The 23,678-nt window shown below is 34.3% G+C and overlaps 2 protein-coding genes across 7 annotated transcripts; one reads left to right on the plus strand and one right to left on the minus strand.

Moving 5' to 3' along the window:
- Positions 1–971: 971 nt before the first annotated feature.
- On the minus strand, positions 972–11,664 carry LOC101221713 (formin-like protein 13). Of its 6 annotated transcripts, XR_004216419.1 has the most exons (19): positions 11,499–11,664; positions 10,529–11,229; positions 9,558–9,779; positions 8,203–9,480; positions 7,721–8,139; positions 7,519–7,642; positions 6,679–6,750; positions 6,026–6,124; positions 5,809–5,850; positions 4,886–4,966; positions 4,491–4,541; positions 4,338–4,419; positions 3,882–3,976; positions 2,837–2,908; positions 2,631–2,747; positions 1,957–2,025; positions 1,805–1,871; positions 1,325–1,663; positions 972–1,218 (listed from the first exon to the last, which is right to left on the minus strand). XR_004216419.1 is itself a non-coding variant. In XM_031885004.1 (17 exons), the coding sequence occupies exons 1-17, from the start codon at positions 11,647–11,649 to the stop codon at positions 1,479–1,481; spliced, it is 3,990 nt and encodes a 1,329-aa protein (XP_031740864.1). In that variant the 5' UTR covers positions 11,650–11,664; the 3' UTR covers positions 977–1,478. The 6 variants fall into 6 exon arrangements, 1 of the variants encoding a protein (XP_031740864.1); XR_004216416.1 differs by having other exon boundaries at positions 7,721–9,480; XR_004216423.1 differs by having other exon boundaries at positions 7,721–9,480; positions 11,381–11,499.
- A 5,449-nt stretch (positions 11,665–17,113) lies between these two features.
- LOC101221476 (T-complex protein 1 subunit gamma) lies at positions 17,114–22,476 on the plus strand. The gene is made up of 13 exons (XM_031888836.1): positions 17,114–17,277; positions 17,469–17,530; positions 17,609–17,681; positions 17,913–17,980; positions 18,146–18,215; positions 18,470–18,538; positions 18,624–18,695; positions 18,900–18,973; positions 20,039–20,701; positions 20,788–20,913; positions 21,202–21,306; positions 21,406–21,480; positions 21,884–22,476. The coding sequence occupies exons 1-13, from the start codon at positions 17,253–17,255 to the stop codon at positions 22,067–22,069; spliced, it is 1,668 nt and encodes a 555-aa protein (XP_031744696.1). The 5' UTR covers positions 17,114–17,252; the 3' UTR covers positions 22,070–22,476.
- Positions 22,477–23,678: the final 1,202 nt, after the last annotated feature.

Consider the following 23,678-nt stretch of genomic DNA (forward strand, 5'->3'; position numbering starts at 1 on the left):
ATATAATCTATATAGAGTATATATATAGGAAAATTTTAAAAAAAATTATAAATATAGTAAAATATGTCTTTTAGACAACGTTAAAAATATTGATCTATCACTAGTTGATTTTATTATATTTACTATTTTAAAAAAATATTGTGCAATTTCCAGGTAAGGAAACTACCAAAGTGAATGAGTAAAGTTTTAATACCGTTGAAAGCTTGATCAAACACGCAACCAAATAAAGTAAAGTAAAAAAAGTGCCATTTTAAGTCTACAAAATCTTAAATTGATGGCTATCACTCTCTAAACTTTTTAAACAATTATTATAGTCTCGAGATTTTATAAATTTCTATAAGGGTCAGGTGAGTAAAAGTAAAATGATATGGCCTCTTAACTAGCTGATTTAGTAAATCAATATTATTTTTTCGATTATGTTGCCTCCTTTTCTTTCTCTCTTCGTCTTCACCGTCACCATCATCCTCTTGACCCTTCTCCAATGAAACTGCTTATTTGATGCCCAACGACATCTTGAATCAAATTCAAACTACAAACTAAATCTTATCAAACTCTTGTATAACATGTTATTTCAAATTTTGAAATCAAGCTATACCATTTCGATTGAACTAACTTTGACAATATCAAAATAAAGATCTACTAATAAGTTCAATTAAAATTTTAATTCTTCAAATACAACGACCATTTAGTTGTGTGAACGATGGCGAACATGAATCTAAAAGTGAATTAGAAACCAACAAAGAAAACATTTAAAGAGAATGAAAAGCTTTTACATCCTTTAACTATTCAGTACTTAACCCTTTTCTACATCCTCCAACTTTTCAATCGTTAATATGTTAGCAAAGGTGTGGAATAAAGAAATATAGGTTATGCTTAAAATGGGTGGGGGAGTGAGAATATACAAAGTAAATTTGGTCAGTGGACCAAATATGTGTAAACAAAATGAAATGAACGATCAGCCATGAGAAAAATTTTGGGAAGAAACTATGGAGAAAATAAGATTAACACAACAAAATTTTCTTTAAATGGTAAAGCTAAATACACATTTGGATGAAAAATTTCCCATACAAAAGAATACCAGGGGACCTTCAAATTATAGAGCAAACTTGAAAGGTGACTTTCTTCTATCCCCTGTATTATTTTGCTACAATTATGTACACAAAAGAATATGTTCAATTTCGATTCAAGCAACCTGTTGAGCACATTGAACAACTTGATCTGCCAGCAACATAAGGATATGAATTAATATGTGGTAACTACATTGAGAGAATGAAGTGGGACGTTGATAGACGAAAGCTCCATGGAACCGGGTTAAGAATGTTACCTCATGAAGGCAAATTAAGTTGTCATTATGTGGTATGTGGTACACTCCTCTCTCAACATCAACAAGTAGATAATCTTTGCACTAAAAGCTTATTGCTTTTGTTGGATGTCTGTAGATCTCAGAGGGCTTACTTGAAGGAACACGACAAGCTATCTTACTTGACATTGCCAATCTCGATCTGGGAGTTTGACAACTGTTTGGTCCTTGTCCTCTTGTGCAAGTGCCCCGTCTTTGATTTTTCACCTTCAGTTGCTTTCTTCATTTCAAGCTCAATCTGCTTGCAGTTTTCCTCATGGGCTCGGTTAAACATTCTCACGAAGTTGCATAAGGTTGACATAACTGCAGTATGATTTAGGGGTAAAAAGTTAGTTCAACAATGATACTGAAAGGAGTTCAAATTGTTGCTACTTGCTAATGCTGTTCACCGTCGCCCGGTTAACAACCCCTATACTTGTTATTTTACTCATAGTGAACAAATACCTTGTTCAAAGGGGCAGCGAGCTGGATCTTCACCGAAATAAAGAATCAAAGAATCTACATTTCTACCCTGCAATTTATCAAATTCCACATAAGTAATAACCTAATCCAACTAAAGGCTCAAAGTCATACATGCCAAGAGAAGCAGCACCTACCACAGTAGAGTACAGAGAAGCTAAAGTTCGCACTTCAGCTTCAGCAAAACGAAGGAACTCCTTTAGAACCTGAATCAACAGAGGGGGAGGAGGGAAATGAAGTCAAAAGAGCACCAGTAAATATTATTTCTAAAACACAAATTATTGCCAAATGACAGCGGAAGCTTCCAGCTCAAGGAATATAAATCTTTGGGTTTTGGCAATTTATATTTTTCTAGTATGTGATTGTTTTTTTATTAAACCAGACAACTAAGAGTACGTGCAAATCTATGTCATATAGGCAGAATTATTTTCAAAAGAAGAAAATAGATGAAAAGGATTCAGTTTGTCACATTAGAAAACTACGACTAGGGCTTGGGGCTTTGAGGATACAGTTTGATCAATTAAGATATATGCACAGCAAAGAAAGAGAATATCAAAGAAAATTAAAAGATGAACAAAACTTAGCCAAAACCACCTATAAAAGTGAATACGAGGCCATGTTGCATTATAAAGAAAACCAAGAGAAATGAGACTTCAGAAAGTTACTCTCATTTGGATAAATTCTTCATATAAACTCATTAAAGACCATTTCCCTAAATCCCAAGAAAATAAGAGACGCTGATAGTTTACAACTATGAATATTAGCTTCACAGTGGGGGAAATGTGTACGCTAAATCAGTAAGCTTTAATACCATTCTGAAATTATTGGATATTGGGCCATCATTTTCAGATGTAGACAATTCTTGAACAACTTTCTCCAACCCTTTGCTAATTGCTTGCATCTCCTCTGCCAAAACCTTCAATTGTACCTGGGGAGAAACCGAGCCTGTCTCAGTCCACGAAGCAACCTCCGCACACATACACATACAACTCCAAACCCAACTAAAAGAGATAATACCTTTGATGCAGGCTCCAAGTTTGCAAGATCTTTAGAAAAATCCAAAACTTCTGGCAGTTTGTCAGCAAGTATCTACACTTATCAATAAATAATAAACTCAGAAAAATAGTTTTAGAAGACCACACTGCACCGTTCAAAGAAAACAGAGTACCTAAACTTGAGATGAAGATAAAGAAAATAGACCAGAAATACACTACTATACTTAATGCAAGGAAGTTTTAGCACACAAGAGGCCTATTTCTCTCCAATATCCATCTACTGGTTCTAAAGTAAGAACCAAGAAATTCAGCGTGAGGTCGACGACATGAAACCATTTAAACTATTTTATTGTCTTCCTCAGTTTATAACCAGCTATGAATTTTGACTACCAATGGTAAATTTGAAATTTTCAGGCATCACCATAGTTTTGAATTCCGACAACCATCTCTCAACTGATCTCACGCCCCTCTGTTCCTGATTTTTGGGGCTGTTATTGTCCATTTTTATTGTTTTACAGAAGGTGTCTATGTCCATTGAAATCATCTTTTTCTTTCCTTTCTTCAGTCTTTTCTTTTCCCATCTCTCTCTCTCATTTCTGGCCACAAGTTATCTTCCTACTTAAAAAGTGAGATAGATAACAATAGCAGGCAGTTTATAATGTGTGTATTTAGTAAGACAGTAAAGTGTCACAGCAACTTTTACAAAGACAAGAAAATGAGGTTCAAAAGTGATATATATAACAATAGCAGACAGTTTCTAATGTATATTTTGTAAGACAGTAAGAGTGTCACAGCAACTTCTACAAATACGAGAAAATGAAGTTAAAAAGTGAGATACTTTACAATAGTAGAAAGTTTCTAATGTGTGTAGTAAGACAGTAAGAGTGTCACAGCAACTTTTACAAAGACAAGAAAATGAGGTAAGAAAGTAAGATACATATTGTTAGTAGACAATACTTAAAATTCTGTATAGTGTTATACGCTTCGACAGGTGATAGTCAATATAAAGTTGTAAACCAACAAAATATAGATCATGCTCACAAGGAAATAGATAAAACAAGTTGCACCTTGCAAAGATAATGCATTAGTGTCATCTTGTTGTTTCGTGCACGAGTTTCTGTCAGTTTAAGAAGGCTATCCAGCCTAAATCCTATAGCAGAGCCTAAGAAGAGACAACAACCATGAGTAGATGAAGTCAATGAGACTATTACAAAAGAGATATTTTAGTTAGGATGAAAGTGATAATCTTTCCACAAGAGAGGGAGGGAGAAGGGAAAGAGAGCAAACTCAACCTAATGTAACACACAAATTAAAGATATTATTTTGAAAGAAGTTTATAGGAAGCAAAAGAAGAAAAGGAGTTAAGATTAAGAAACAAGGTTCTTCTGGAAGTCAAATATTTTATGATTATAAAACAAGAAATTCAAAATATTCTGATAAATTCATGTACTGTCTTCATGATGGTAAATGAATTGCTGCAATTGACTGAATTCAGAGAAATTATAGATGCAACATCAACTAACCCCTTGCTGTTCCCTGGTTTAAGGCATTTCCAAGAGATAGTATTGTCTGCATGATTCTCTTCAACTTCACTGAACTTTTTATCTGAAATAAGAGTATTTAAAAAGATATAAGAGATTCCAAATCCATGTCATAGAATCATGGGCAGAAATTACCTCTTCTGCAGCAGAGTTAACAAAATTCAAGCTTTTTTTGAGGTCCGCAACCTGCAATAACAATTAAAGAGGGTTGGTCAATGATTATGCTAAAGTAATGATATAACTAAATTCACCGAAACCCATCAGTTTACACTTTCAGCCTGGCCTTGGGTGGTGATTTAACATGCTATTGGAGTAGAGGGTCCTGTATTCAAATCCATTTAATATCATTTCCTCAATTAATATTGATTTCCACCAAGACCTTCTACAACTTTCAAGCCCACAAGTGATGTGTTGATATAATTAAGTTTACTGTAACTCTTCAGCTTATGCTATTGAATCAACTGGTTATTTAACAAATTATCTCCATGTATATTTGTATATGTACGCCTGTGGCAGGTAAGGCGATGAACCTGAGAGCTGAACTGTATTTTGAATGAGAAAACTCGAAGCTTAGATTCAGCACGAGGTACTTGCATCAACTCTAAGAAGAACTGCGAGAAAAAAATATTATACCCTTTGTCAGTTCTAAATTCAAAAATCCAAACTGTTTTTTTAATTAAAAAAATAAGAAAAAGAAAATAAAAACAGGAGAAGAATGTAACTTTCAAAATTTGATAAGCAATGCAGTTTGAACTAAAATGAGAGACCGTAGATAGGAATAGAAAGATGGAAATGCAATACAAGTTTTCAAGAAAGATGGAAATGCAATACAAGTTTTCAAGAAAGATGGAAATGCAATACAAGTTTTCAAGTGTCAATATATAAACATTTGAACCGAATATATCTACTACAATGATGTAAGAGTGACACAAGGATAACAACAAAGCAACTGAAGCAAAAAGGTCCAATTGAACTAAAAAATAAACTAATTTCCAACTAACTGAATATGTCTTGAATTAATTTAATCAAATTGAACAGTTAAATTTCCAACTAATTTGCAGGGAAAACATTATTAAGCCAACTTTAATATTTCACATATTGCTCAAAAGTTTTCAGATCACAACGTTATAATAAACTAGGGCTTATACATAATTAAAGATTTTTTTTGTTCTTTTCAGGATATCTTGAAGTACATAATTAGATTCTCATCTTTGAGAAAAACCTCATTCTTGTCATTGCTTTTGTACTACTGTCATTGGAGAGTTAAGAAATTATCTTAAGGCAATTTGTATGTGCTTACCTTCTGAGCAGTAAAAAAAATTACATCAGATGTGGTAAAAAAGCAATGATATATCTTCATGTATCAGTTTTATAAACATATGATATACATGTCATCCATAATTAGCAGCAACTAAAAGCTCACTAAAGAAATGGAAAAAGTTTGGTTAAGAACCTGTTCACATTTACCGAGCTTCTCCTTTTCTCCAGTGTACCCCTGCCCATGAACAAACCAACATTAGTTATCCATCATTTGCCTTACGACTTGCATTTATCAGAAACTTAGAAGTACTTAAATTATTAGCATTAACAAGGCCTATAGTGCCTCCACCAAGAGAGGAGGTAAGGCCTTTCAAGTTTACAAGGATTATCAATTTTGGAAATTTACTGACCTTAAGTAAATCCATTTCCTCCTTTGTCGGACAAAACTTAATAAGATTCTCGACCTGATCGATATCCAAAGCTGAATCTTCAAGGTCAAGCACAGAACTCTGCCACCATTACCCAAGAAGGCAAGTTATTAAAGGTTAATGAGTAAGAATAAATTACCAACAAATTTGAGTGTGCATTACACACAAAATATCAATATTAATTAGCTGCATTCGTTTAAAACGTAAATTATCTTTTATTGAAGAGCGCAAAGAAATAAATCATCTTTCACTAAAAACATCAAACATTAGAAAAAGAGCTACACTACAATTCAAACTATAAAAGAAACAAAATGATGCATAGAATTAACATCTCTATCATGGTTATAAGCAAACATTTTGACCCTATACCTACTGTTCTTTATACACTAAAGAAATTTTTCATTTTGTTTTGTCAACTTTAACCTGAAACTACCTAACAATATAAGACAGATCTTAAAATCTAATCAAATTGAGATTGCAAGAACAATGCAAACTTCAATGGAGAGATAAGGCTTCCATGGTTTTGCCGTGAATCATTCCTTTAGTACCATGACAAGTAGCAATGATGACTGGATAGTTGAAGCATTTTTTTTTCTCAGCTTCATTGAAAGATATACAGAGATAAACCATCTTACCATTAAATCATGCAAAGGCACCTTGACCTTTGAAAGCATAATTTCACAATTGTAAGCACGTCTGTGATCAATCTGTGCAAGTAGCAGGTAATCAAACATGTTAAGGAATCCCCAAAAAGATTGATATTAACTATAACTAGGAGAAAAGCAGAAAGCAATGATAATCAAGCTGACATTTGCATTTTACAACAGTGACTGTCAGCAACAAACTACTGATTAGGAAAAGCGACTGAAATGACCATTTGAAATAATATACATATATTTAGAAGGAAATTGAAAATAATTCATCACACAATAACAGATGAATTTCATTCATCAAATTCATCCCTCAAATGATGTGTTGTCAAATAATTTCTTAGTGTTTTTATAGCATCCTTCAAACCATTTGTTATATAATTTCAGGATGTCCTTCAAATGATGCATAGTCATTCACTCACCAGATTCATCCCTCTGTTCTAATAGTTCTTTATATAGCAATAATTCATAACCTACAAAAAATGACATGATAACTAAAAAACTATTGTATCAAAAGTATCACAAGAATGGAGGGTTCTAAAGTACAGAATGCCCAGAATCAACTATTAGATTAACTTAATCCATAACCTACAGGAAATGACATGATAACACGTAACAAAACTGTTGTATCAAAAGTATCACAAGAATGGCGGGGATTCTAAAGTAGAGGATGCCCAGAATCAACTATTAGATGAATTTAATTCATAACCTACAGGAAATAACATGATAACAACTAACAAAAATGGCATATCAAAAGTCTCATAAGAATGGTAATGGTTCTAAGTAGAGGATGCCCAGAATTAACTGTTAGATGAACTTAATTACCAGTTGTACTTTCTCAGGCTTATTGCCAACTGAACCGCGTCCACTCGACTTTTGGAGCTGATCAGGAGCAGGAACTGCCGCTGAGAAAAGACTTTCAAGCTCTGACATGTCAATCTCCGGTGCCCTGCAAAAGATATTAACTTGATTGGCCCAAAAGCACTGACTTGTTTCAAGACTTTGCTAGAATTGAGAGTTGGAATACCTGGCAGCTTCACCAGTTTTTTGGGCTTCAGCCCATAAGCTTCCTTGCACTGCTTTAGATAACTTTAACCAATGCAGTGGCTTCAATTTCTTGGTTATATGTGTTCTTGAACTTATGGTGCGTGACAAAGTCCGTCCCTTTATACCTAATGGAGAACCACTTGGTGGCACAGGAGAGGAAGACGTAGATGAACCATTTCCAAGAAGAGAACCAGACAGTTCACCTGATTTTGAAGGCCCTCTCCCAGAAAGGGTAGGAGGAGGGGGAGCAGAAGGAACAGATGAAGGGGAGCCTTTGGTGGAAGCAGGCGGTGGTGGAGGAGGGGGAACATGTGAAGATGTTGAAGTACTTCCAACCTGTCTGGATGGAAGAGGTGGTGGTGGTGGAGGAACAGGCGAAGATGTTGAAGTACTTCCAACCTGTCTAGATGGAAGAGGTGGTGCTGGTGGAGGAACAGGCGAAGATGTTGAAGTACTTCCAACCTGCCTGGATGTCATAGGAATAGGTGGTGGTGGTGGAGGAGGAATAGATGGGGATGTTGTTGTACTTTCAACCTGTTTGGAAGTCATAGGGAGAGGAGGTGGTGGTGGAGGCACTGGAGAGGAGATTTTAGGATTTGTAATGACTATTGGAGGAGGAGGAGGAGGAGAAGGAGTAGGCGGTGGTGGTGGAGGTGAAGGGATTGGAGATGAAATTTTATGAGTTACAGTGGATGTGGAAGGAGGAGGAGGAGGTGGTGGTTGAGGAACGGAGGATGCAATTGTAGGATGAGAAGCTAATGTAGAAGGAAAAGAGGGTGTTGTCAAAGAAGCTTTAACTCTAACAGCTATGGTATCCTTCAAAGGAGGTGTTGAAGGAGGTGGTGGAGGAGGTGGTGGAGAAGACTGTACTGAGGAACTAATTGTAGAGGTTACAGACACGGGAGGGATGATGGCTGATAACTGATTTTGATCCTTTGAATAGATTTCTATTTCCTCAGTGAGTGAAGCTCTATTTGGTTGTAGAGTTGAAAAGTTATTAGACTGAAGTAGTGATTCAGTTGAAGTAGAGTGAGGAGGAGGTAGAGAATTTGCAGCATAAATATCAGTGGAAAGTTGTGGGAGAGGAGGAGGTGGTGGTATGGTTGTCTCTGTATATAAATTTTTAGTCTGAGGAGATTCAGGTGCTAGAGAAACATCCAATGTTGCATCCCGAAAAGATGAAGATGCAGTTTTCAGATGAGAAACATCTATTTCTCCTTCAGAATCAATAAATGAGTGGCTTCCAACCGAAGCACTGTATGAGGTCCTATCACTTCTATCTGAGATTGGGGAATCTTGCAACATGTCGAAGGTGAGTGGAAAAGGGTCTGGAGATTGAGGCACCCGTTGGAATACTGAATTAGATTCATTGTTTTGTTCGGTTTTAGCAGCATCCGGAGAAAATTTAGAGGTTGGACTAGATCCTTCCTTCTCTAGGAATTTACTTCTGTTCTCCAATGTGAACTTCTGTGGAAGTTTTCTGGGACTTGCACTCTGAAGTAAAGAACTAACTTGCGTACTCCAAAGAGAATTATTGTCTGGCTTCTCTTGGGCTATGTTTAAGGCATTCATCTGATGGAGCACACTAAGGGCAACATCTGCCTTGGGATCTAACCAATCCACATGACTAAAGATCTCTTGCACTTTAGCAAATGCTTCCATGGGGAGACCTTCTTCCTCAATGCAAAGTACATCATTTGCAACAGTACGAGTTCCAGCATCCATCTCAGAGAAAAGAATCTGCATTAAATTGATGATCAAAGAAAATAAGTAACAGAATTAGTACTAGATAATCATGTCAGGGAAAACAGGCATACCTCTGCTCGGAAGTCTTTTGGAAATTTATCTTTAGCATTCCACAATGTATCAATCTCTTCACGGTTGAGAATTAAAATATTAGAGCGAATAAAAGCAGTATTAAACATTGCTCTGAACATCATCTCTTCAAATTCCATGTCGTCATGCAAGGTGATGCACTCAAGAACAACATCACCTTGAATATGACAATTAACATCAATCTTAACCAGTTCAGACTCTGCCTGCAACAGGGTACAAAAGGTTGACTATATGGTAAACATCATAGATTTTAAGTGTTTTTACACAATCAGCCAGCTTTACTTTTGACCAGGCCAAGAGTTCGAAGCATAGGAAAAGTACAGGAAATGAATCTCTTTATAAATTAAATCATAAATTGCAGACCACATCTAATTTGATTCACTAAAAAGCTCGTTTACAATGAAGAAAGAACCATGGAGCACCCCAAAGTTACCTCCTATCAGTAAATGATGTCTGATATAACGTGGTGAGCATCCAAAACCATTTAATACAAGTAGAATTATAAATTCCGGAAGAGAAAAAAACCTAGTTGCTTATGATCACTGCACATAATGTTTTGTTTATTATCATGTTGAAAGTAATTGCTACCATGTTTGCACTTCAGAATTAGGTTTGAATCCCCTATACATGCTGTCCATTCCTGGCTCCAGTTTACAGACAACAAATCCCAAACTTTCCTACTTGACCAGCTATAGATGCTATGAGAAGAAAATAATTTACTTTTTTCTTTAGAAAACTGCAGAATGTGTGGGGAATGCAAGCATATGACCACTTAGAAAAAATGGAGATACTTTGAATGCTTAGCTATGCTCAAATTGGCCAAACAAAACAATATCTTAAGAATCTCAACTTTTTATCACTTGAAAAAATCATGTTTCTGGAAACAATCATATGAGGTATGTTTTTAGTCGACTTGTGATTCTGATAAATACAAATTAAGGAATCACATCACCTGTTTGAAAGCTCGGACATTTTTGCTTCTTTTTGGAGTTGAATAAAGAACTTTAGGAGTTCGATCACTGACCAGCAGAGGATCTTGTCCATATATTCGAAATATTGGACGGCAACCACCCTCCCCATCAAAATTTGGAATAAACCTCAAAATGATACAATCCAAAGTGAGAGCTCTGTCCATAGGAGGCCATTCTAAGGCTACATTCCTCCTCGCAACATATTGCAGATACCTTAATTGAGATGGAATCGGATTCATAGGAGACAAAAAATGCAAAAGCTCACGAGGTGCCTGCCTATAAACCATGTCCAATGTTCTTTGTTCGCCACTATATTGTTTTCTATAAATCAAGAGAGCTGAAAGCATGAAAGCTAAAACTGGCCAACCACCACGTTCACAATGCATTAGCAAAACATTATTCTGCCCAAGGGAAAGCCAACTCTCACATGATCTTAAAAAATGGTGAACCACTTCCATCGTCAGAACTGGGCAGCCCTCGTACTGCTGAGGGTAGTCCATTATGGTCATATCATACTTAGATAAGATATCACCCATCTGACTCTGCATCTCTAATCTCCTAAAATTGAATACCAAGAATGATGCATCTGCTAAATGTTCTCGGAGTTGAGCAACTATTCCACCCAAGTAAACTTCATAGTTCTCTTCCTTCCAAGCATCCGTGGTAAAACAGCAATCAAAAACTGCAATAAATATTACAGATACATGTCAGCCAGCATGTAATAACTAGTCTCAAATCAGAATCTAATATGAAAATGCCCTGCGGAAGATAAAACTCATTTAGAAGTTCGATTTCAAGTTCTGTAGAAAAAAGTAGAGTTAAGAGGATAGAACCATGATCCTAGAGTGCTTATATTCAAGAATGAAGGTTGCACCATATAAAACAAGACGAATAAAAAACGGGCAACATTGCAAAGAATCACCCAATAAATGATTCTAAATTATCAATTACTTATGCACTGTTGCAGTGACACGTTTCCTGTAAGAACGAGTTTAAAGCCTTCTCTGTCATCTAGCTTATTTAACTTGATTGCACGAGAATTGAAGACTGTGAAAGATACAGAATCTCGAAACAACATTCTATTTCCATTCCTCTCCCCCATTTGTACTAAAATCCGAATTTACACCACGGAATTAACAAAAGATAAGCTGATGTAGCATAAACACCATCAGTGCACATCAAGACAAACAATCGAGAATTGGAATTTATGCATGATTCCATAATAAAAGAGGAGGCAAACGAATCAAACCATAAAGAAAAAACAAAAACAAAAGGAAGAGAAAAAGACAGTACCATAAACTCTTTCACAGATCTCGAGAAGGCCATCGGGGGTTTCCGGAAGAACAATTTGCGCAACAACGCCATACCCACCGGTGAACTAATCTTTCCAATTAAAGCCCCAAATTCTTTAACATAAAAACGAAAATTGGGAACGATGGATTCGGTTTCTTGTCAGTTCCTTTGTTGAAGCTCGAAGGTTTCAGCTGGTATTTTCGTCTTAGGCTTCGTGTTCCTTTGCAGGGTTTGGCATTTCCCGGCAGATGGCTTCGTTTTTGCGTTTGTTAGTAGTTTCAGTTTTCCGTACTTCTGCCATAGCTGATACCTTCAAGAGGGATGACGTGGATATCACCGTTAGCCGACGTGTATAATTCGCATTATTTTCTCCTTATTATTATTATTTTCACTTTGGTATTAAAAAATTTCCCTTTCGCACCGCCACCATTTTTATGTAATTAATATGCTTTGTGTTTGGTCTGCCTCGAATGGCCGCATTGATCGTTTATGAGTAAACCTAAATAACTCATTCATCCATTACCTTTTCTTTATTTAACAATAATAATAATAATACTAATAAGACATCATTTTTCCTTTTATTAAAAAAACATAAACTATAATTTAAACTTTTTCATTTTCATTTATATTGATATGAGAATTATGTAGATATATATATATAATAAGTTTTCCATAATAATTTACACAACGGTAACAAAAAAAAATCTAAAATATTTACTATTTGTATAATAAAATAAAATAAAAGTTCATAATGTTTCATCATTTGTTCATAAGTTCCATATACACCATTCCAATTTATTAATCTTGGGTCATCTAAAGTGTAATTAAGGTATGAGATTGAATAACTTAAGGCTTTTTTACATTTTGGACATCTCTAGACAATATATATCCGAGATCGAATCAAATAAACACGTAGTTCTTTCATCTCAGACCATTTCGATGCAACTGAGGTCCAAGATCGTGTATCATGATCTACACGATCATTTAAATTTGAAAGTCATTGTTTAAAACGAAGTACATGATCGTATAGATATACACTTTTATCTCAGTGCATTGTATGTTCGAGATCAAATGAATTAAAAACATAATTATTTCATCTTGGGACATAGTATGCTCGGAATCGTGTATCAAAATCTACACGAACGTGTATCGCGCCATGTGGTCGATTGATCACGTGTTGATCGATGTAATTTGGTATTTTACATTGTTGGTCATGAGACTATTTTTGTTTTTAAAATTGATTCATACCGTGTAAATATTTTTCCTATTTGTTATATTTCAAAAAAAAATCAATTTTTAAAAATAGAAAAAATTGACAAACTTTTGAGACGACTTAATTCATTTCAGTTAAGTTTTATGTGAAATGTAAATATTTTTGCTAAACATATATATATTTTACAATGATCTGTTTTTTAAATATTTTGCATTTCTAAAGGTTATAAAGAAGAAGAAAAGACAGGTAACAACTTTACAAATACTTGTAAACTAAAATGTTTAATTTTAGAAAATTATAAGTTAGATGTTAATCCTTGTTTAAGATAGGGTTTGATAATTAATTGGTTTTATTAATCTTATTTTGTTTTTTTTTTTTTTTTCAATTATTCAATTTATTTACATGTTTGTAATATTAATTTAAACTTGTTTTCATCTAACACTTCGTTAAGCCTAAGACCAAGCAAATGCATTTGCATCATTTTCTTTGATACCAAAGTCAAGGGTGAAGTCACATAGGAGCAAGAAGCATGTGTCCCTTCATTCGTTTAAAATTACTTAGATATATACATTTACATTTAAGTATATTTACCATGACATTCTATATTAGTATCGAAAATAGTTCTTTGACGCAATGGTTGGTATTGACTCTTCAAACTTATTGGTGTTTCATTGTGTTGGGTCGAAAATGTGCTTGACTTATCAACTTATGTGATAAACCAATGGGAATCATGAAGCTCTTGTTGGATTAATCGTATTTTGGATCACAACAATTAATCTATTTGAAGTGGCCCATTTCATACTAGAGAAGCCTATGGATGAACAACGGAATAATTTTACTTTCCCTTAGCTACTCTAGGTTAGGGGTAAGTCCTAGTGGGGACAAAATTATTTACTTTATGTTTGGAGTACTTCAAGTAAAATTCTATGCAATATTGGGTTTTGGCGGTATTTATCATGCACTTCTGGGACCCGAGACCCTTGAAGAATCTTTTCCATTCTTCGGTTATGTGTGGAAAGATAGAAATAAAATGACTACCATTTTGGGTATTCACTTAATTTTGTTAGGTATAGGTGCTTTTCTTCTAGTATTCAAAGCTCTTTATTTTGGGGGCGTATATGATACCTGGGCTCCCCGGGGGGGGAGATGTAAGAAAAATTACCAACTTGACCCTTAGCCCAAGTGTTATATTTGGTTATTTACTAAAATCTCCTTTTGGCGGAGAATAATGGATTGATTCTTATGGTGGACGATTAGGAAGATGCAACTAGAGGACATGTAAAATAAGGTACCGGAGAATATTGATATTTTAGAGAAAACCCTTCTCGGTATTCTCATATATTATTGAGTATACATGGCAACATTTTATACACAAATCCCTATTTTAGGAATGAAATAAATAGAAAAATAATAGTGAATTATAACCATTATATTACAGGTGGAAGAGAGTCATTGGTTGAGGTAAAATTTATTTTAACCAACAGATGCTTTTGGAATTATTCCCTAACAATGCATGGTTAGGTTTCATTTGTATACTTGTTAAAATTTGACATATCGTAGCTAAACTTTTTGCATTAGCTCACCACACACTTGTATGGTGTGAATAACCTTACTTGTCTTTGTAGTTTAGTTTTTTATTGCTCGTTGTTTTGTCTAGTTCAATAATACTACCTATCAAAGTAAGTTATACGGATTGGTTGGACCTGAAGCTTCTTTCAGTTACAAAATTTACTTTTTTGGTTAAAAATCAACGTCTTGGAGCTAATGTGTTGAATTCGTCCAACAACATACTGGTTTAGATAAATATCTAATGCACTATCCGATTAGAGAAATTATTTGGAGGGGGATACTTGTTCTAATGGTTTGGACTTGAGTAGACTGAACAAATACTTATTAATGTAAAAAAGAGTCCTCTAGGGTTGTAGTTGAATGTCATTTGAACTTATTGGTGTCGCCTTGTACATCAACAGTTTGGATCCTTATTCTTTATAGGCCAAGTGCTCCTTCTTTTTTTTTTTTTTTCCACTTACTTTGTTTTTGTTTTTGTTTTTCCTATTATTTTGACCATCCATTTTTTATTCAATATATTCATATTAATTTTTGAAAAAATATTTAAACTAAACTTAAATTCAGTTTAAAAAAATTATTTGATTTTAACTTTTGTCACACACACATATATATGAGACGGAGTATATTAACATTTGATAATTATTTTAGAAAAATTAACTGTCTTAACTATTATTTTATGTTATAAAATGGTTTTTTTTTTTAAAAGAAAAAACAACAAAATAAGTTAAAATATTTGCAAATTATGGTAAAATTGTGAAATTTATCAATGACAGTTTATCACTAGTGATTATCAATGTCCATTATCGATATAATGTGAAAAAAATGTTATATTTATAAATATTTGTTAAATTTGTTATTATTGACGATTTTTATTTACAAAACCTTTAATAAATATTTGTCCCATTTTTTTTCTTGAGTACAACATTTTTGTGCAATTTTGTGAATGGAAGGTATGACCAATTTCCACTAAGTTAGGGCTGATTACTCATTGTTTTCTAATATACTTGAAACTTTTACAATTATTTAATTGTATTACTTAATATGTTTTTTTAGTAATAATATTACTTAATTTAAATATAAGACAAAACATTTATATTTATATAAATATTGGATTAAGATTTTAGTTTCTAAAATTTGAATGGTGTGTTTAATATGTCACAAATGTCAAACAAAATCACAAAGTGTTGATTGTATATACAATAGGTTTCAAAACATACTAACTTGATTATTTTATTGGACAAAATAATTAAACTTTGTATCTAAATTAGGTTTGAAATTTCAATTTAGCAAATAATAAATATTACATTATTTATTTAAAAATATAATGCACTTAAATATAACAAATATTGTAACCTGAATTTTTTTAGTTAGAGGCATAATATACACATATTAACTTTTAGTAGCCATAATATAGAAACAAATTTATAAATTCATGGGTTGAATTTCCAATTCCTATCCGCATGTATTGATGTATATACACTTTATATAGCACTAGCTTGACTGACTTGATCTTAGTTGATAGACTTGATTTTTTGGTACATAATGCTCACTCTTATATCCAACATCCAATCATTGTTTTGAATTAGACTTTAAAATTGCATGTTTTATTTCAATCTATAGTTTTGAATATTTATTAAAGCTATGATGGTAATATTTTAAAAAGATTTAAGGATTAAGAAAACTTAACCTAAAACCAAAAATGATATTTTTTTCTCAAGAAAGAAAAAGAAAGGAAGAAAATAAAAGAGGGAAAAAAATGAAAGAAAGTGAAGACATTTAAATTTTTTAAAAATTTGATAGATTCTTACAAAAGAAATTTGTGATTGGTTGGGTTACATTTTATTTTGGGTTGAAATGCCACAAAAGAAAAGAAAAAAAGTATCGGTTGTTTGATGGAAGGATCGGGTCAATCAAACCCAACTCAATTATTTTATTATTATTATTATTATTTTTTATTATTACCTAAAACTCTCTCGCATAAACTCTCAGCATTACCCACGCGACACGCCGGCCGGCGACTCATCTCAATCTTCGTTTCTTCCCAATATCGGCTCCAGTCTCCGATTCCCCCTCACTCTCAGCCTCACCCACAGGAGGCACGCCGACTCCCTCTCTGCTCTGAGCTCGCCGCCGACAGTTCTGCGCTTCACGAGTTCAGGATCTCGATTGTTTTGTAGGAATACCCACTTCTTGGTTTGTTTTTCTTTATGGTTTATTTAGCTGATTTCATGTTCTCAATTGGAGTTGCAACAGTGCTTAGAGCTCAGAAGTAGTTGGTGGTTTATTCAGCTGATTTAAGGTTCAATTTTGAAGTGGTCCGTTGGCATAAAACTCAATTTGAAGAAAAGAAAGGGCATAAAACTCATTTTAAATACATTTTAAAAAAAGAAAAACCATAATCAGTTCTCTAACCCGACCCAACCCGTCAATTATGAGTCGGATTGGGTTGATCTGACCCATATACTTCAGTTTTTGCCGAACCGTAAATTTTGGTTCGTACATAATTTGCCTCCATCCCGCCTTGTGGACACTCTCAGTGCAACTTTCATACCTTTCTTCTTTCTCAACTTTTTTTTCTAGGGTTTTGGCGCAGGGTTTTCGACGTTCGTACTCCATCGAAGCCACTCATCATGCACGCTCCGGTTCTCGTTCTCAGTTAATCTCCTTTCCCTCTCATTCTTTCCTCTGCATCATATCCTCTTCTGTTTCTTAGATCTCAAATCAAATGGGATTGTGTTGATTTCACCACCTCTTTTCCCAACATTTCGGCTGTTCGATCCATCTTCCTTCCTTTTTCTTTTCTGTTTTTTCTATCTAACTGTTTTCTATGTTGTTTAATTGAGCAGAAGATTCTCTAAAACGTGAGTCTGGGAGCAAGGTTCACCATGCTAACATCCAGGCTTCCAAGGTTTGTGTTATTTACTTCTTACGCTTTACTTTAATCTGAAGTTCTTGCCATTTCATGTCATTTCCACTTCTCCTGCAGGCTGTTGCTGATATTATTCGTACCACGTTGGGCCCAAGATCTATGTTGAAGATGTTACTTGATGCTCAAGGAGGTTTCCCCCCCCCCCCCCCCCCCCCCCCCCTTTTCTTTTAATTTTTCGATGACTACATGAATCTGTTTTTGTATTTCCGTCGCAAGTGACAATATTTTGTCACTGTTTAATTGTTTCAAGTAGAGTCCAGTGATTTCCCATCTTCTGAAACTTTCCAAACGAATATGGTTTTGTTAATTTTGTTTGCTCTGCTGCGAGTCAGTTGCTGACTTCTCTCTCTGGATTCAACAGGGATCGTTGTTACCAATGATGGAAATGCCATTCTCCGGGAATTGGATATTGCACATCCAGCAGCAAAAGCATGTTTTCTATCAATGTTCTTTTTCTCTGTTTCTTACTAATTTTCTATTATTGTTCTATATATTTACCACATTAGCGCTTTTGCCTGTTATTTCCATTCTTTTCCCCTTTGCTGTTTCGTGCTTTACTGACCTGGCATGACATGACTCCTTTGCTGCTAACAGTCGATGATTGAACTTAGCCGAACACAAGACGAGGAAGTAGGAGATGGAACTACATCAGTTATTGTGCTTGGTATGTGTTGGACCAGTATGTAATACTTTATTTTTGTAACAGAGGATGAACAACAATTAACCATTGATCTATTCTGAGTGAGGTGTTTTAAACTTTTTTTTTCTCGTATGAGGGATTGTTTTCGAATGTCTGTGGGAAGCTCTCTTTTTTTTTTTCTCCCCCCTCCCTTAATGATTTGAACTGTACATTAGTGATGATACGCTGGCTCATTGAGTTGAATCTCTCTATTTAATTTTTCATTCTTGTCATTGAAGCTGGTGAAATGCTCCATGTTGCTGAGGCCTTCATTGAGAAAAATTATCACCCAACAGTCATTTGTCGGGGTAATTTTTGTTTTTTAGCCAGTGATTTCATCTTGGATATTGATCATAACGTGATCCTTATAAACATCCATTTCCTTTGTTACAGCCTATAACAAAGCTCTAGAGGATGCACTTGCTGTGCTTGATAAAATAGCTATGGACATCGATGTGAAAGATCGTAAGTTACTTGAATTCCCTTACCTTTGACTTGTTGAGTGAAATGGCCTTCAGTATAATCATGTACTCATGTCTACTAACTTAGACACCAGATGCTAAACCAAATGCTTCAATATATTTCCTCTCAAACAATTACTGGTTTATTCCATTAAAAACTACAATAATTGGAAAGATCTCTACTCTACTAATGACTATCATGTGACAGGCACTGCTATGTTGGGGCTGGTCAAAAGCTGCATAGGCACCAAGTTCACTAGTCAATTTGGAGATCTGATTGCTGTAAGAATTTTAGTTCATTGCCTTGTGACATTGTTGTATGATTTCATTTATTTGTATATTTTCAATCTAACATGTGAATCATTTTTAGAAGTTGGAAAATGATCCATCTCTATAATGGCTATGTAGATTAGTTGCTGTAGACTAGTTGAAATATTGATTGATTGGTTCATCCACTCTTTCTTTTAAGGATGCCAGATCTTTAGATTCAGTGTCAAGATTTTTAGGAGGTTGTTGCAGAAGACAACTTAAATAGATAATTTGGTTATTTTCAGATATTTTTGGCCTATAAGGATGCCAGGTCTTTATATTTTTGATGTTATAAGTTTTTAGGAGGAGATTTGTCTAGTAGACCCGTTGCTTGATTTATTTTCATTTGCAGAAGATACTAGTCATGTGTAGCCTACAAGAAGTTATAATCTTATTTGCAGATAGTCCAAGTTTTCTAGTGAATTTAAATTTAATTATTTCAAGGGTTTTTTTCTTTTTTCTTTTTCAAGAGTTGAATATTGAAGAAAATTTAGGCTGTTATTTGTGGATAGTGTATAGACTATGTGCATTTAAAATCTTATTTGTACTCTAAAGATCTAATTGTGATGATCAAGGGATTCCTTCTCCATTTGTAATGTAGAGGTGTTTTTTTGTGGCAAGTTAGAGTGTGTGCATCGTTGTGGGGTCTTTGTGGAGAGAGACATGATAGACTTTTTAGTGGAGTGTTGAGGGATTCAAGCGTTGTTTGGTCCCTTGCTAGGTTCTATGTTCCTTTGGATCGGCAAAGTCTTTCCGTAAATATTAAAGTATTTTTTTTGCTAAATTGAAAACCTTCCTTTAGTGATGCTCCTTTTTGTGGACTTTTTTCTTTTTGCTAGATGCCTATGTATTATTTCATTTTTCTCTCACTGAAATATTGATTTTTCATTTTAAAAAGTTGATTGTATAAATTTTCTAGTTTATTTATTTTTTATTTCATGGGTTTCTTTTTTAATAGAATTGAAGATTAAAAAATGTTTTTGCTAGTGGAATATTTGAGATTTTATACATTCAGCCATGTCGTTGTTCAACCTCCAGGATTTAGCAATTGATGCTACTACAATTGTCGGTGTTGATCTTGGCCAAGGCGTACGTGAAGTAGATATCAAGAAGTACATAAAAGTTGAGAAGGTTCCAGGTGGTCAGTTAGAAGATTCAAAGGTTCTTAAAGGAGTGATGTTTAACAAAGATGTTGTCGCCCCAGGAAAAATGAGAAGGAAGATTGTCAATCCCCGTATTCTTCTTCTTGACTGCCCCCTAGAATACAAAAAAGGTGAAAACCAGACAAATGCTGAGTTGGTCAAAGAAGAAGATTGGGGAATCCTACTGAAAATGGAAGAAGAATACATTGAGAATATCTGTGCACAGATAATCAAATTCAAACCTGACCTGGTTATCACAGAGAAGGGTCTCAGTGATTTGGCTTGCCATTATCTGAGTAGAGCTGGTATCAGTGCAATTAGGCGGTTGAGGAAGACTGACAATAATAGAATAGCCAAGGCTTGTGGTGCTGTAATTGTGAACAGACCTGATGAGTTGCAGGAATCAGATGTTGGAACTGGTGCTGGATTATTTGAAGTTAAGAAGATAGGGGATGAATTCTTTGCTTTTATAGTGGATTGCAAGGAGCCAAAAGCTTGTACTGTGCTTCTGAGAGGTGCTAGTAAAGATCTTTTGAATGAAGTAGAAAGAAATTTGCAGGTAATCTAATAATAACAGTGTTTCGAAGGATATTTTTTTTATGTTTTTTCCCCATACTGAGCATGTGTATTGTTTTCTTGATTCAGGATGCGATGTCTGTAGCAAGAAACATATTAAAAAATCCAAAACTTGTTCCTGGGGGTGGTGCTACCGAGTTAACTGTATCTGCTACGCTGAAGCAGAAGAGTTCTTCTGTTGAAGGCATAGAAAAGGTAATTCTAATCCCTTTTGGGTTATCTTGTTCTTTATTTTTTTTGAAATGTGGAATATTCATCATCTAAGTTTTTAGTACCCATAATATGGTTACTAACCTTCTAACAGAAAAATGTCGTGATTTTTTGTTGTGGATTAAGATGGACCTACTCCTGTACCAAGTGGGCTCTGGCCCATAACTTCACGAAATCACACACCCATGATTTGCTTGGTTAACTATGATATGTGCTGTGGCCTTAGTTTTTTTGAGGATAACTTTCAATTTTTTGAATATGTGATTATAACAGTGGCCTTACGAAGCTGCTGCCTTAGCTTTTGAAGCCATACCCCGAACTTTGGCTCAGAATTGTGGGGTGAATGTAATCCGAACCATGACAGCGTTGCAAGGAAAGGTATTGAATTTGTGCAAGACACTATATGCTGAAGCCTTGACACTTCATTTTTTAGAATGATCATTTGTTGATTTTCCCCATATTTTGCCACTTTTATAGCATGCCAATGGTGAAAACGCCTGGACAGGCATAGATGGAAATACTGGCGAAATCACTGACATGAAAGAGCGCAAGGTATGATTTCTATTCAGTGGCCTGCAATATTACCTCTGCCTAGGTTAGCTTTAATAATGTTATAATTGCTTTCTTGTCCTTTGGCTGAAAATGGAAACACAATTCACAATGTTTGAAAATTGTAAAAAATAGGGAGTCCCGTCACTTCATCAATCTTGGTTGAGAATCTATGCTCTCTCCAAAGAGATCTGATATGAACTCCACAACCTATGATGTTGAGTGGTGTAACCATTGTTCTCTTATGTTGTTGAGTTTGAGTAGTGTAACCGATATCCCGCACCTGCTTGAGTTTACAAGTTTTATTTCTCCTCCTATAACCGTGCTGTTCTGATTATTGAATTTAAATGTTTTTCTCTAAGACTTATCTAACATTTTGCAATTTTGTTATTGTTGGCTTTTTCAGATTTGGGATGTGTATAATGTAAAGGCACAAACTTTTAAGACAGCTATAGAAGCTTCCTGCATGCTGCTAAGAATTGACGACATAGTTAGCGGTATTAAGAAGAAACAGGCACCAGGTGCTGGACCAACAAAGCCACAAATTGAGACGGAAGCTGATGCAGATAATGAGCAAATTCTTCCCGAGTAAATTAATTTTGGACTTTTAATTTAAGAGTTCTTTCTTCCTTGTATTTTGGTATCAGTTTTCTTGTCTCTTCAATGGTGTTATCGTGCTAGTGCTAGTGCTAGCTATTTAGGTGGGTTCCATTCTTTACGAGCTTTATAGCTAGGGCCCTTTGTGTTTTCTTGGGTTGGGACTTCCGAAATATAATATGGTCAGCGGATGAATTCAATTTTGTTACCACCGTTTTGGTTTGGGGTTGATGTTTGAGGATAGTGATTCAAGTTTTCATTACATTGGCTGATGGTGTTCCTAAGAGCCCAAAAACTCTTCTTACTTTCCTTCACTCCAAAATCAATTTAATACGATAGGAAATGGCAGTGTAAAATCACATTCAATTAATTATCAATGACTATAGGCATGTTTTAGTGTCACGTTTAGAAGCAAGAAATTTGTTCGTATGGACTGGACTTGCTTGCATAATATGATCTTTTAATCCCTTCTTGTGTTTGTGTGTGATTTGTAATGTGCCTTCAAATTCTTAATTTATTATTTTATATTGAAATTCTGAAGTTTCTCTCATGTATTTGGGTGGGGCTCATAGCAAAAGCGAAAGGAAAGGAATTAAATAAATTAATTCTCTTTTAATTACCAAGTTTTAAAAGATGTAGACTTACACTCTTGTACATCGTTTGCATATATTCAACTTTTGAGTTTGAAGTTATAATCTAATAATTTTCGATATTGAAACACTTGATATTCTATTGATGAACACTAGATATACCTGATACCTTTGAAATGTAACACATGAACTTTTCTCCAAAATAAATTATTGATAATAAATTATCGATTGAATGTTGATTATTCTAAATTGTTGTAATATATTGTTGATACATTTGAAATGTTGATTATTGTTGTTATATGTAATTGTAGATACTTTCATATATTGTCAATGCCCTTGAAATGTTACTTCAAATATTTTCCGAATGATGTTCGATAAACTCTAGTTTATTATTTGATGTATGATAACTTAGTTTGTCGATGTATTTAAAATACACCAACTATAATTTTTAGGGCTTCTTGCACATTTATCATAATAGGTTTAATAAACTAGGCCTTTAGCACGTAGCTTTTGGTTTTGCAAAAATGTAAAACTCAAACCTAGCTTAGATTTGAAAATGGAAAATTACAAACTTGGCCTTTAGTTATGTTTTACCGATACACTTGATTAATTTGATACACTTAAAATGCTTCATTGATATGTTTGATACACCGTTGACAAATTTTTTATGTTTCATTGGTACACTAAATGAATTTGATACACTTGATACCCGTGATGCATTTAATACACGTGATGTACTGCATATACACTTAGTATTCTTCATCGATACTCGATTGAATAAATACACTAGCTAGATATACTTGAAGTCCTACCAATATACTTGTGATATGCACTTGTAAACTTGATTGATATACTTGATAATGATTTCCTTTACTGATACGTTGATATAGTTTACTAATATATTGTTGATATAATGAGTTATATCATTCATATACTTAATATATTAAGTATAAACCAATGCATTACTGGTTTATACAATTGATACACTTAATACAAAATTTATTATATACTTAA

This window comes from Cucumis sativus, chromosome 1 (assembly GCF_000004075.3).
Source record: "Cucumis sativus cultivar 9930 chromosome 1, Cucumber_9930_V3, whole genome shotgun sequence".
In the NCBI taxonomy this organism is placed as follows: Eukaryota; Viridiplantae; Streptophyta; class Magnoliopsida; order Cucurbitales; family Cucurbitaceae; genus Cucumis; species Cucumis sativus.

Coding starts and splice junctions, on each gene's coding strand:
- LOC101221713 (XM_031885004.1), bottom strand. CDS start 11,649: ATGGGGGAGAGGAATGGAAATAGAATGTTGTTTCGAGATTCTGTATCT. Junction 4,420..4,490: donor TTAACTCTGCTGCAGAAGAG/GTAATTTCTGCC, acceptor CTCTTATTTCAG/ATAAAAAGTTCAGTGAAGTT. Junction 2,026..2,630: donor TATCCAATAATTTCAGAATG/GTATTAAAGCTT, acceptor CTGTTGATTCAG/GTTCTAAAGGAGTTCCTTCG.
- LOC101221476 (XM_031888836.1), top strand. CDS start 17,253: ATGCACGCTCCGGTTCTCGTTCTCA. Junction 17,682..17,912: donor GTTACTTGATGCTCAAGGAG/GTTTCCCCCCCC, acceptor TGGATTCAACAG/GGATCGTTGTTACCAATGAT. Junction 21,481..21,883: donor CTGACATGAAAGAGCGCAAG/GTATGATTTCTA, acceptor TGGCTTTTTCAG/ATTTGGGATGTGTATAATGT.